Genomic DNA, 14,763 nt, shown 5'->3' with positions numbered 1-14,763 from the left:
CAAATCTATAGATCTTAACATTCGCCGCCAATAATAACATCACCTACTTGAATGACTTTACTATAATCAAGCACGCCATCCACTGATCCAGGAGGAGCATCATCAACGTGATAAATTCTGGGGGGAAAATCAGAATTTCAAAGATAGTATAAAGGTTCTACTATTTCATCATCTCTAGAACAGTTAAAGGATTGGATGACAGTAACGAATATTGTTACTTAACATAAATGTCCTTACGATTTTTGGAAGAGTTCTTGACGAAGTTCAATCTTATTAAAGGTCGAAACTATCTACCAAGTGTTTACTAGCTATACAAGTGATATGTTCATGAAAGCTGTGCCAAAAATATACGTGAACATTGGCTCACATATTTCCAGTGAATTTCATTAAGTCCCAAGAGATATCTTACCTTACTTTCCAAATGAACGTCAGTCAGTAGTAACTTCTAAGACACTAAGTTTCTCTGTTGTTTCTCTATAACTTTCCTTCTGTCAATGTGCTTAATAAAGGTAAAACTTAAACGGAAGTTCTAATTAACGGAATTTTTGTTCTGAAGTACAAATCCTTCCCTACAGTGCTACTAAGATGCGCCACCACTCCCTGATACTTTCACTGCAATACTTATTCACGCCACAGTGTCACTGCTAGATTACTTCTGTCTCCCAGTAAGATGGTGAGTTTCCTGGAGACAAAGACTATATTTCCAGTGCGTACGTAGCACATGCCACACATTGTCAGTTACTCTATAATGTCTGCTGAAAAAATATTAAAATGAATGGAGGTAAATAGAGTAGGTACATCATAGAGTAGCTATGAGGCCCTGGGCAAGTTACTTAACTTCTCTGAGCCTCCATTTCTCCATCTGTAGAAATTCTCCCTTTACAGGGTTTTTGAGAGGTATCAATAAAATCATGTTTGTAAAGCACATATACTTAAAAAGGGATCAAACAGTTGTAGCTGTAATATAATCACAGGACAATCAAGCCATTTTCCATCTTTAAAATGTAATGAAATTTTATCACTGCTAAATTGAAATCATAATTGTACTTCCATCAATGTAACAAGATCAAATGTTAAATAAACTTAATAGAAATATATTCAGTACAGAAAAGTGGGCCAACTTGGAGGTACCATGTTTCTGCATTTTAGTACATTTCTATTAAGTATATACAGTTACTACTTCTACTTAGTTATCACAAAATAAAAGTTGAAGATTAGAACAGTTCTCTCAAGAGATCATTTGACCCACCTCCCTGTCTTAAAACAAGTAGGGTACTATAAGAAAGGTCAGTCTAAGTAGTTCAGAGCCAGATAAACTGGCTTTATGTCCCATCTCTACTAATCAGCTCATGACCTTTGGCAAATAATTTAAGCTTGCGTCTCAGTTTCCTCTCCATGAAACAGGAATAATAGGAGCATTGACGAGACTTAGCACAGTGTCTGGCACACAAGAAGTACTCAGGATCGCCTGTTATCATCATCGTCAACTGTACTTTACAGATAAGGAAACAGATCCAGAGAGAAGTAGCACAAAGTCACTAAAATTAGTAAATATATCCCATATAGAAATAGAAGGAAACGATGCCATCTTTACTGACATAAAAGCCAGAACCGCTTCAGCCGGCTCACAGAGGACACTCACTGTTATGGAGGGGCTAGACTTTTCTGCCCCCCATCCTAAGATCCACCTTCTCCCCCAAACGGCAGGTCTCTTGCTGTTGCTGCCACTGCCACATAACTGTCCTCAAACGGGCCAAAGATTCTTCCTGCTGAATCTTTCAGAAGTAGCGAGAAGACAAGATACAGTATTTTTCAACTGGTTTTTTCTGCTTCCACGTGAACTCACAAATCCAAAATACTTTTACTGGAGACATATCTCCTATCTTACAGGACATGAGTGAGTCTTAAAGGGAAGGGAAGATTGCATTAAGATTCCAGTTATGTGGGAAGAAGAAGATTTGAGAAAGTAACCTGGGATTTCTGACATGACTGCCCATCAACGCAGGCCTATTAAGAATCATTAGGTTAAAACATTCAACAAAATGCTTTCCTTAAAGGCTTAGGATAATAACAAAAGGGAAACACACCTAGAGTATCACTAAAACAGACAGTAGAACTTACAAAACACAGTAAATGCATCTGCACCTTGACACTTACTCTTATTATAGAGAATCCCTCCATCCTAGCTATCTTCTCTATGTGGTAGAGCCCTCTTTATCCCGTTACCAATCATTCATTGTTCCAAACCCAGACTCCCTGGAATCCAGGGTAAGAAAAAGAACCCAAGTGCCCAGTTTTCCCCACCTAAGACCTCCTCAGTGTCTAAGGACCTGCCTCTCCTATGGTGAACATATTAGAATCGCCCCCCACCCTCCTGAAAAGACCCGCCACTAACACATAGGAATGAAGACATTCAGACCTCAGTAGAATAATCACATTTCAGTAGAGCGTTATCACTGTAATATGGTGAGAGCATATGAGTGAGAATAGCATTTCCTTATAAAAACACAGATTTCTAGTCTTTATCTCTAAGGCCTTTCTTTTATTACACTATGCTTACCTCTCTTTTATTTTGATAAATTTAAACAGATATAGTTGAAAGATATTCAAATTAATGGGAAAGCATTATTTCTATTAAAACAATTTAAGGTTCTCAAGCATGACAACTTACAATTAACTATGTCTGATTTAAATGTGATATGGTTGAACTTCTAAAAAATATGCATCAAAAGATATACCTTTCTCTCCCTTCTTTTCGAGACCGTGTGATCTGATTAATTTCCAACGCTGTAAGCTTCTTTGCCACACGATATTGCCAGATATAAAATGCTTCTTTTGAAGCTGCTATTACATGAGTTTTGTTCATTGCAACAAATAACGGTACTATGAAAAAAAACATAAAGACAATTAGGTTACAGTTACACAGAATCACAGAATGTTTGTGCTGCAAAAGGACTTCAGTGATCACTGAGCCTAACCTTCCTCATTTTACAGACAATATACCCCACACACAGTTTGGGAAATCAGGTAAGAGTCAAAAGCTTGAAGAACCACACAGAAAATATTAACTCAAAATGGATCAAAGACCTAACTATAGAGCTCTTAGAAGAAAATGTAAGAGTAAATCTTTGTGACTTTGGGTTAAGTAAGAGTTTCTTAAATATAACACCAAAAAGCACAAGCTACAAAAGTAGACAAATTGGACTTCATCAAAATTAAAAACATTTGTGCATTAAAAACATTAGCTCTTCAGAGGATACCATCAAAACAGTGAAAAGACAACCCACAGGAGAGAATATATTTCCAAAGGACATGCATGATAAGGAATTATAGCTAGACTATGCAAAGAACTCTTAAAGCTCAAAAAGACAAACAGCCCAGTTGAAAAATGGGCATAGGATCTAAACAGAAATCTCTCTGATGAAGAAATACAAATGACCATTAAGCAAATGAAAAGATATTCAACATCATTAGCCACGAGGCAAATGCAAATCAAAACCACAACGAGATACCACTTCATACCCACTACAATGGCTAGAATCAGGAAGTCAGGCAACACCCGAGTATTGGCAAGGATGCGGAGAAATGGCAGGGATACGGAGTGGTACCCCCAGTTTGAAAGCCAGCTTAGCAGTTCCTCACCATGGTAAATATATACTGCAGCAATTCCACTCTTAGTGGAATACCCGAGAGAAATGAAAACATATGTCCACACAAAAACTCATATACAAATGTTCATAACAGCATTATTCACAATAGCCAAAAAATAGAAACAGCCCAAATGTCCACTGAAGAATGGATAAATAAAATCCCATTCCTTCCCGCCAGCCCCACTACCAGTACCGCTTGGTTCAGGTATTTATCCTTCCCTCTGATCCCATATGTTTTATATTTCCTCATTTATTTAGAAAAGAAAATTCTCCAAAGTTCCTTCCTAATTTATGAATATAATTCTCCTAAACGTACAACTTTTTTTCATCTGTTGTTTCTTAGAGACATTTAATTAAGTTCCTACTGTGTACCCTTTGAAGAAACAGATAGTCTCATCAAATCCCTCTTACAGGTAAAGAAACAGAGAATTAAAGAAGTAAAATGAGTTGTCCAAAGTCACAAACTAAATAAACAATATAAAATTAAACAAATTCACACAAATATATAAAAACAAAAACTTTACAAAAGATCATTTTTGTACCTAATTTCTAAACGTATGACTAAAATGGTGCAAAACTTATTATTTATTCTATTCATAAATATTTTGGAAGTCACCATTTATATATATATGGCCAGAATAAACGAATAGTGTTAATAGCAACTACTGTGTATGGAGTCCTTGCCACAGGTCAAATAAAGAACATTTAAAGCAGTAAGAGACTTAGAAACGAACAAAGGATTAGAAACTAGACTGAGGGTATGATGTTAATTGAATAGATTAACAACTTGGGAATCGAAATTCAAGAAATTTAGTATATTAAATAACTCAGTATAGTTGAATCATATTCAAAAAATTATTTCATTACAATTGTCAAGATTTTTCTATTCAAATTGTGTACTATTACCGAACTCTAGAGGGAGCCAGAAGCCTTTCCTGTGGGGAACAATTCCTTGACTGGCAGTCCAGGAGAAGGGTGGCAAAGCCTGTGGGGAGCTGAGTGGGATGAATCAGCACGCCAGGCCCAGACTTTGCTCAGCTTTCCCTGACCCCATTGACACTAAATTGAAAGACATTTGCTAATACTTAGTAAATTCTACCACGGAGACTCTGACGCTAGTAACTGTGATGAGCTCAGTGGGATGCCAAGTTCACAAACCATAACTGCTTTCCCATACAATATTTTTCCTAAGCATATAAAAGCATTTTTCTAACCAACGTCTACCTACGATTATAAATTATACTCATGTCCCTTTCTTTTGATACATCCTAAATAATCACAAGAGTTTATCATCAGCCTGATTAACTCAAAATTAAAACGTTAGTGGTTCCTAATAAAAGTCAAACTACTTGGATTCAAATCACAAAGATAGGCATTTGCTAACTCTGTGGCTTAGATAAATTACTTATTCTCTCTGAACCTTAGTTTACTTACTATAAATTGAAGATAATAATAATAATAATAATACCAATCTTCTAGAGCTGTTTTAAAGATTAACAGAAATAAATTCAAAGCATAAATCAGTGCCTGGCATAGAATAAATGCTTACTAATAACAATTTTAAAAGCCAATATTTATTGAATTTTAAAAAATTATGTCAAGCATATATTTTAATATAATTATATTAACTATAATTTTGTAGTTATAATATAACATATAATCATATTAATATATTATATATATTAACTCACAACCACCCTATAAGGTAGACATTATTATTATCATCCCCTCTTAGCAGATGAAGAACCTGAAGGATGGAATGGTTAGATAACTTCCTGAAACTGCATAGCTAGAAAGTGGTAGAAGCTGGAACACAAACCCAGTTAATCTGGCTCCAGAATCTGTGCCCTTAACCACTATGGCATATTGTCTCTCATTAAGGGTTAATAAATGTTAAGTGTGACTGTTATTATTGTTTTTACTTGTATTATCTACATAGGTTTTTATAATAAAACCACATACAGATCCACTAGTCAATATGAAAAACAAGTACATACAAATATATCTGGCACATGTTCTTTTGAATCAGTATGGCAGTCATTTCAGCAAATTCACATGGGTAGCTAACCCCTATCTACATAAATTATGCTAGATCTTTATTAAAAGATCCATCCCATCCAGGTAGATTAGTTCTCAATTTCCTAGAACTAAGCCTCTAGGGAAAAGTCAGAAGACAAAATTCACACCCAGGATAAAAGCACTGCATGTCCTTCTCAACTATTCAATATCTGGAAAGAGAAATTCATCATATCAAGAAAGATCACTGGGAAAAAAAATTTAAGAAAGTAATTATGCTTTCACTAATTGAACTTTATAACACTAATAATTAGTAGTTCCTAGCCAAGCAAGGATGTAAAATAATTTAAAACAACCGATGAATTCGCATATAAGTACAACCTCCTTGTAATATTTAAATGCTAAGGCCTGAAATAAATGTCTACATCTGATGTTCCCCGCTTTCCCACTTATTCATTTCTCAGCCCTTTAAAGAGCTAGTAAACTGAAGTTGCACTGAAATGTTTTCATCAATTTACCTCTCTTGAATACGGGTAAGAGCCAGGGCACATGTCACAGACCATCACTAGGACGCTCCCATGTGCTCCCACCAAAACGGCTGCAGCACAGGCACTTGGCAGGCCTTCGTTCCTCTGCAAATGCTGTTTTCTCTCCTTAAAATGTCACCTAGGGAAATACTTATCCTCCAAAACTCAGCTCAGATGAAACCTTCTCTTGGTAGAAAAGATGTCCCTAACATCCTTATGCACTAATATCCATTTATCTAGCACCTAGCACTAAAATAGCTAGCACACAATAGGGGAGCAATAGTCATTGTTCAACGGATTAACTATATTTTAATTATCTCTTTAGACATCTTACAAGAAATGTCCTAATTAATCTCTCATCCCTTCCGGTACCCAGTAAAGTACCTGAAATAGTATATGCTCATTGATGATTTGCTAAATGAATGGATTATATTTCAAATATTTTCATCTATTCAATAAAGATTTGTTACGAGACAAACACAGTGTTAGACAGTGAGGATCCAGAAATGAATAAGATATAGATCTTTAAGAAGCTCAAAATCTTGTAGGGGAAGATATACAAGAAAATCAAGAATCACAATGCAGAGTTAGGTACTTTGAATAAAAACATACCAAAGGTATTTATTTTGAGAGCTCAAAACAAGAACACCAAAAAGGGTACCTAACTTCTCCACGTGCAGTACAATAGAGCCTCACAAAGTAAAAGTCTATGAAAATGTATATAGTTATTTTTTAAAGTTTCTATAGAGATTGTCAGGAGGAAGAGTGACAAAAAAATTACACTTTCCAGAACAATATCAGTTACATACTTCTTTGCTTTAGCCTCTAGTCCTCATGAAAATTTGGCATAGAAACTTTAAAAAAAAAAAGGAATTTTACAGGATATGTATGAATCAAAAATGTTGAGTCTTGGCTGAGTTTACTACAGACCAATGAAAGAACTGTTTGTTAAAATTTCAGCCAGCAAGACTGCAGAAAAGTTTCAAGACTAAAAACACAAATAATCATGCCCTCAAGCATTTGCCATTTTATGAAGGTGAGGGACTTACATCTGGCTTTATTAAAAAATGGACTACCTGCAATCAAAAGTGCTTTGAGGCTAACCCTATCTGACTATGATTCTAAGTTAAAATTTGATGTTAAAAGAAAAAGCATATAACCTGAAGATTAACAGAATTTACCTCTTAGATTATGTTTCTCATAAATAGAAAATATTCATTTGACAAGTCTGTAATAATTTTAAGATAATCCTTTAACAGGTATATATGTTCATATATATATGTATATATATATACGTATATATATATACGTATATATATATATGTTCATATACATAGAAACATATAAATATGCCTAAGTAACAATGAATATAAGACATGAGGTTGAAAAGTTTCAAGATATAAAAGTGAGTTACCAAGACCCTAAACATAAATATAAAATCTCTGAGGCCAGTAAACATTTCTCACAGTTGCTTGTATTACCCAAACATCTTAGCAAAATAAAACACTTATAAGGCAGGCATTAATATTTGATTGTTAAGGCTAAACGTAAAATCTGAAAAAAAAAAAAAAAAAAAAAAGACTAGTTCTCAGATTCAGAAAATAAATCAATGGGTCTTCAATTTTTGAAATCTCCTAATTTTTATAATACTATATCCAATAAACTACCATATGCTTTAAAAGAAAACTATTACTTTTGGAAATTACAGTGAAATGGCAACAAAATATTTGGTAATAATTTTTGACAAAATACTTAGAATAAGATTTAAAGTTTTTTAATGTTTATTTTCGTAGCTGTTGGATACAGGGAGGGGTAAATCTAAAGTAACACGTCTTCTGAAAACAAAAAGTCAGGAATTTTTAAAAGCTGTCCCTATTAATAGACTTATTTCATTAGAAAATTCTGGAAAGGGCAAACTCACTTTTACAAGCAGCTAAAGTGTTTTTTATGGAAGAGTGGTATTTACAAGCAGTTTATTAATAATAAAAGTGGCTGAAGGGCAAAATTCTTCGTATAATCTTCATTTTATTACACACTAATCATTATACTGCATACCAATTCCTATACAATTATATTTCCCATTTAAAGCAAATGATGGAAGTACAGCAGTTGTGAGATTATTATGGATTTTAGCTAGAATAACCTTATAATTGATTGTATTCACCAGAATGCTTCTGGTGAATACAGTGAAATGGAGCATTAATAATTGTACCATGACAACAATATAAAGTGGACCTAGCAAACCAGGATGTATGCTCACCCTTGTTTTGGAGAACACCATTCTAATTAATAATACTCTGGTAGGTTTTTCCCTTAGTTTTACAAATAAAACTTGATTAAAGAGGGAATAAATATTAACATTTCCTTACCAATTTCAATGTATTTGGGATCCAAGGGTGTGCCAATAGAATTACAAAGAACTAGCACAAACTGTGAACAAATAAAACAAAAAGTATCAGAACTCCTGCTTATGTGCAATAAAGGAAATAATGTCTAACGTATCATGCTTATCTCTTTTTCAAGTGTCACTAACAAATAACTGATAAAATTGTTAAGTCAAACAATAAGATATAATTTACTGCATTAAAAATAAAGAAATATGAATTAAAATTAAAACCAGGACTGATTTCTCAATAATGGAACAGCGTGGTTTTTAAGAGACCACTTAAGAAACACAAATACACTGGCTACCTTTCAATATTTTTAGTTCTAAAATTCCTGATCATCTATAACCTCAAAACTCATTTTTTATCCTATAATCAGCTAAATAAGAGCTTATTTAATTTATTACCGTTGCACCAAATGTTTCCATCTCATTCTCCTCCTTTGAAGCATGACATGAAAAGCATGACATGACATGAGAAATTCAGAAAAAGTCAGTTAACTCAAAAAAAACATAATCCAACCTAATGAAAATAACTTAAAATGCCCATTAGTCAACACATACACCAATAATTATCAATTAATATTACAAAAAGTAATCAAGCGTAGTGCATACTTTATGTCAGATTATTCAAAAGTGATCATTTTATTTTTCTTACTGTTAGTCACCTTTTCTGTATCTTGTACCAAGAATACTATTTAACTTAGATGCTTTCCTGATTAGAAAGATTTCAAGTTAGTCAATTCTCTATGTACTATTACACATAGACTTTGTCTTACTTTTTCAGCATCTCATATAGTCTACATGACAATAATTATACTAAAATATCATCATTTATTCTCCCACTGCTTAAAATAAGCTTACTTACTGCCACAAAATACCACAAATAATTTGTATTTTTTAATTTACTTATCATTGACGTTCTCAGTTTCTAGAATCAAATAGTTCCATGAGACTTCTTACTGAAAATGCGAGTCTCCCCTAACTTCCCCATTTCTTGCTCCCTAGAGTAATCACTTTCAGCTCCTTTAACTCATCTTTTTGAAATTTACCTCCACAAATCTAAGTAACTGTGTTTACAATGCTACTTCTTTTTTTGTTTTGTCTCAGTTGGGGGCATTATCTACTGACTTCCCACTATTAAAGCTACAGACTTAGGTAGCTCTCTTTCACCCTTTCCCAATGTGGCTTCCACCACACAGGAATAAACTTCCATCCCTCCACCTTACCACTTGTAATTCTGTTGGATCAGAATTTAGAGTTTAATACATTTATTATACTTCAATTAAAAGTTTTTTTATTAAAAATCCAGTGGGTATATCATTTTGACTACATAAATGCCAGTCACAGCTGAGTTGTCACCTATATCATGATTTAGTCTCCTTTCAAGCACATTTTGCTTTCCCTGTAGTTGGTAATTGTCTCTATTATTTCTCTTTGCTCAGTTTTCTCTGTATTTATTACCTCCCAGTGATGTATGTCTCTTCGCAAGGGTTCCATCACATAAAGAATTCTATTAACTTCATAATGAATTTCTTCTGCAACCGTGTGACCTGCTTTCATCTCATGACTCCCTAGGCAAGCTGCACAACTGTCCGCTGCTACCACTCCTCACCTAGTTGCTGGATTATTCTGTTCCCTCCTCTTTCTTACTTTATTTCTCGTTTTGGTAGACCATATCCTGAAGTATTATAAGTTTCCAAGATAAGGAAGCTTGGAAGGCAAAATTCTGGCAACCTTGTACAACTAAAAATGTCTTTGTGATACCTTCATTTTAATTAGTAGATTGCTTGATATGGAAATCGAGATGGGAAGTCCTATTCTCCAAAGTAATGCTGTTGACAAGTAGAACGCCATAATGATACTCGATCCTATGAAGTCTGTTTTTCCCCTCTGAAAGCTTATAGGATCTCCTTTTTATCCCCAGTGTTCTAAAATTTCACAGTGATGTGCCTTAATATGGAAATATTTTTATTCACTGAGCTAGACACTTTCAATCCAGAAACTCAAGAAAATTTTTCTTGAATTTTTTTCCCCAAAATTACCCTTCTTCCATTTGCATGTTCACTCGGTTTTAGAACTATTATTCAAATGCTGATCTTCCAGGATGGTCCTCTAATTTTCTTATCTTTTCACTCCTATTCTCCATTTCCTTGTCTTTTTGCTCCACTTTACAGGAGTTTTCCTTCATTTGTCTTCTAACACTTCTGCCAAATTTTTGTTGTTATCATATTTGCAATTTCCAAAAGCTTCCTTTACTGTGGTACCCTTTCCTTGTTTTACGGATGTTAATAATATTCTCTGAAGACACTTTGAAATGATTCTTTGGAAGTGTTCTTCTTCCTCCCAGTTCTTTTCTGCCTGTGTTTATTCTTGAGTGTGTCTGTTAAAGCACATGCTTTCCTCAAATGTCCGACAACCCATGTCTATCTGCTTCTATTTAAGAGTGTGAAACTGAAAAGCCATTTGGAATCTATTTGTCTGTGAGTCTCACTGACTCTGGTCTTCACAGTAAGGTGACCAGGCAGGAATGTTTCCTTGGGGGGGCTCCCCATAGAAGTGATTTTAGATGTTTTTTCCTCTGGAACCACTAAGATTCTCCAGAAAGGACTCTTCCACTCTCCTACCTGGAAGCTATATGCTTACCTGCCAGTGTTTTGGGAACCAAGTGGGAAAAGACGACTGGGGGACACCGAATAGCAAACTTTGAATTTAATTGCCTTCTTTTCAGCAGATTTCCTCCACCCTTACCTATGCTTGGTGTCGTTCAGTGCAGACGTTTTTAATCCTCTCTGGAGAGTAAACTCCAGTCTCCAGAGGTGGGAGAAGGACAGCTGCCCATGGGCTCAGTAGAAGGAAGGGGATCTAGGAAACAGTTTCTCTATATGACTTTTGTTTGTTTGTCTTTTGGGTTTGTTTTTTTTTTAAGTTTTCTCCTTCCTGCATAATTTTCGGTACATCCAAATTGCTTTTCTGTTTGTTTCTTTCTCCTACCCAGGCACCATCAAGTCCCGTGTCTCTTCAGGATTCTGCGATGTAAACTGGTTGCTTCTTTCTTGTCTCAGCTAATGGCATAGGATTCAGCTTTCTTAGGTCTGCTAAGGTAATTAGCACCAATCCACCTACTCTCTAACCTCCAAAACTATGTTGCCGTTTCCTCTCTCTTTCTAGTCCCTATGGGCTTATGACTTCATTAAAAATACCTTGCATTAATACTCTTGCTTTAGTGAGTTTCAGGAGAGAACAGAGCCACATGTGGCTTTTCAAATGGCCACTTAAACCAAAACCTGTATTTTTAATGGGATAAAATAATTTATAACATAGCCAAAGACAATGGTAAATCCTTTTTTGGAAAATGTACATGCTTCTGCAAATACGCAAATTGTTAGCATGCTTTTTACAAAGGCATTATTTATGTTATTTATTTTGCACTATAAGACATTGATTTTGAAAGCAATATAACTCTAAATAAAAGTATATTTCTCCATGTCAAAGCTATCCGAAGTGTTATAATGGTCATTGTTATATAATTTCTTGATCATTATACTAGACATCTGGATATTCATTTTTGCTTGTGGAATTTTAAGTTGGAAACGGATTGTGGTATTTTAAATATATTTCAGAGACAAAAAGCTTCAGTACTGAACTGGTCAATATGAAATGTCAGTGGATTAGCTGATGAAAGAAAAAAATCAGGGGACATAAAACCAATGGGGTCACATAATTTTCCAAAACAGAGGACTACACAGACATGGCCAACAGACCCTTTCTTCACTGTACCTGTCTGTACAGGGACCATACTTGAGAAGGTACATCTACATATAGCCCAATTCTGTCAAGCAGTTAACCTATCCACGTTTTAAAATATCAAGGAACACCTACCTGAGGATGATTTTCATCAGCTTTTGTGGCCAAAATGCAGAAATCTCCACAGGTAGTAATAGAAATGAGGCTCTTCACATATTTAACATATTTCTCATTGTTTTTCGTATCCCAAAATACAACACAGTACTCTGGACGATCGGATCTCGTATAAGCATAAACTACAGTATTTGAGCAATAACCCCACTAGGAGGAAAAGGAGGAAGAAAGAGAGGGAACAGGAGGAGGGAAGGGAAGGAAAGACACAAAAAGGGAGAAAGAACATTTAACATTGGGAAATATAATAAAAATCATATTATTATATTTGTACTCTAGAAATATTACAGGTATGTGTTCTATCAGTTCTGACAAAATATTTCCTTCAGAAAATGGAAGACAAAAGGACTGAACATTCAGCTTAATACCTTTTCTCATTAAAATAACAAAAAATCTAAGTGCAATACAGATAGTTATAAAACATATAATATACGGCAAAGATAAATTAGTTTGTTTAACTTTCCTTATTTTAACTTGTAAGATTTAAGCTTAAGTGGTGAAAAGTTCAGGTTTTTCAATAGTCAATAATAGCTGCGTGAGGAACAACGGGAAAAGTGATCCCTGTCAAAAGTTCAAATTCAAAAACAGATGCTTTGCCTTCCCCACCCCTGATCTACATTTTTTATATATGATTTTTATGAGAGTAACATATGCACATAGTTTATAGTCGAATAATTCTACATGCTTATTTAAAACAAAAACAAAAATACAAACCCTCCTAATTTCCTCTCGGGTAGCCATTTACAACCCTTTTAGCTGTAACTGTTTATTTATCTCCATATCACATATGTATTGATTAGAACTTAAGACACTTAGAGCTTTCCCTTCCATCTAACTCTCCCAATATATTTATACGTAATTTTGAATGAATCAATATTCAGAGTTGACATTATGACTGATTGCTATTCAAAGCTAAGCCATAGTTTACTTCTTGTACCATGATTTTTTTTTTTAATTTTTACTTTAAAATAATTTTAGATTTACACAAAAGTTGCAAAGATAGTACAGAGTTCCCTATACTCCTTTCCCAATGTCCCCTACTGTTAACAACTTACATCACCATGGTACGTTTCTCACAACCAAGAAACCAACATCAATAAAGCCCTATTAACTAAACCTGTAAAGCTTTACACATATGTATCCATACTTTATTTGGATTTCATTAGTTTTTCCCTAATGTCCTTTTTCTCTTCCAGAATCCTATTTGGGATACGTTATATTCAGTCATCATGTCCCGTTAGGTTCCATCCTTGGTTTTGATAACCATGACACTTTTGAGGAGTACTGGTCAGATATTTTGTACTGTCCCTGCATTTGGGTTTGTCTGATGTTTTCCTCATGCTCAGATTGGGATTATTCGTTTGTAGAAAAACCACCACAGAAGTGAAGAGCTTCTTGCTTTTCTGTCACTATGTTTGCGTTTTCTACTATTTTATAGAAATGGAGGTATGCAGTATAGTTCTTTGTCTTTTTGGGTTTTTTGGGGGGGTCTGGCTTCTTTCATTCAGCATAATTATTCTGAGATTCATCTATGTTGCTGCATGCATCAATAACTCATTCTGTTTTGTTCCACTGGACATATGTACAACGATTTGTATACATAAAAAAAGGTGAGACAATTAAGTTCGCGAACTTAAGTGTCCGACCTTGATGTACAACACTATGTATTCATTTACCCATTGATGGATATTTGGATTGTTTCCAGTTTGGGCTATTACAAATAAAAATGCTATGAACATTTGAGTACTAAAAGAAAAGAAAGAAGTGGAGAGCTCATCTCATGATGTCACTTCAGGGGTACGTGCTATCCATGTGACACCACTGATGACGCAAACTAACTGATCTAGACATGGCAGTGTTTGCCCAGTCTCTCCACTGTACAGTTACTTTCTTCCTTTCTCCTTCCCATATGCACCTCTTTGGAAGTGAGTCACTAAATGCAACACACACTCAAGTTGAGGGAGCAGGGGACCATGCTCCACCTCTGGAAGGGGTGGTTTCTATGTAAAGTCGGATACCCCTCTATGGAAGATTTCTTTCTTCTCTCCTATTTATTTATTTAAATCATTCACTTATATCAGTTTGTACTCATGGACATTTATTTTATAATTTGGACCATAATCCAATGTTACATCATTTATTTTGTTGCTCAACTTGTTTCAGCTTTGGCCACTGGAAACTCTTACAGGTTGGCGCCCTTGTCTACTTGGCATGCCTCCATCCTTTTGATTTTGAGCACTTCCTTACTGTCTAGCACTGTAAGATGTTC

At 34.8% G+C, this 14,763-nt stretch overlaps 1 protein-coding gene across 2 annotated transcripts in view; it reads right to left on the bottom strand.

Moving 5' to 3' along the window:
- Nucleotides 1-14,763, bottom strand: part of WDR35 (WD repeat domain 35) — a 54,937-nt gene that overhangs the window by 21,584 nt on the left and 18,590 nt on the right. The window contains exons 10-14 of one of the 2 annotated variants that reach the window (XM_033125583.1): nucleotides 12,459-12,644; nucleotides 8,985-9,017; nucleotides 8,563-8,623; nucleotides 2,739-2,883; nucleotides 48-117 (exon numbers count right to left, since the gene is read on the bottom strand). In XM_033125583.1, coding sequence (XP_032981474.1) covers nucleotides 48-117; nucleotides 2,739-2,883; nucleotides 8,563-8,623; nucleotides 8,985-9,017; nucleotides 12,459-12,644 — 495 coding nt within the window. The remainder of the gene's footprint in view (nucleotides 1-47; nucleotides 118-2,738; nucleotides 2,884-8,562; nucleotides 8,624-8,984; nucleotides 9,018-12,458; nucleotides 12,645-14,763) is intronic. The other variant, XM_033125584.1, reaches the window with a different exon arrangement.

Source organism: Rhinolophus ferrumequinum, chromosome 13 (assembly GCF_004115265.2).
Source record: "Rhinolophus ferrumequinum isolate MPI-CBG mRhiFer1 chromosome 13, mRhiFer1_v1.p, whole genome shotgun sequence".
In the NCBI taxonomy this organism is placed as follows: Eukaryota; Metazoa; Chordata; class Mammalia; order Chiroptera; family Rhinolophidae; genus Rhinolophus; species Rhinolophus ferrumequinum.
This window is presented reverse-complemented; position numbering and strand designations above follow the sequence as displayed.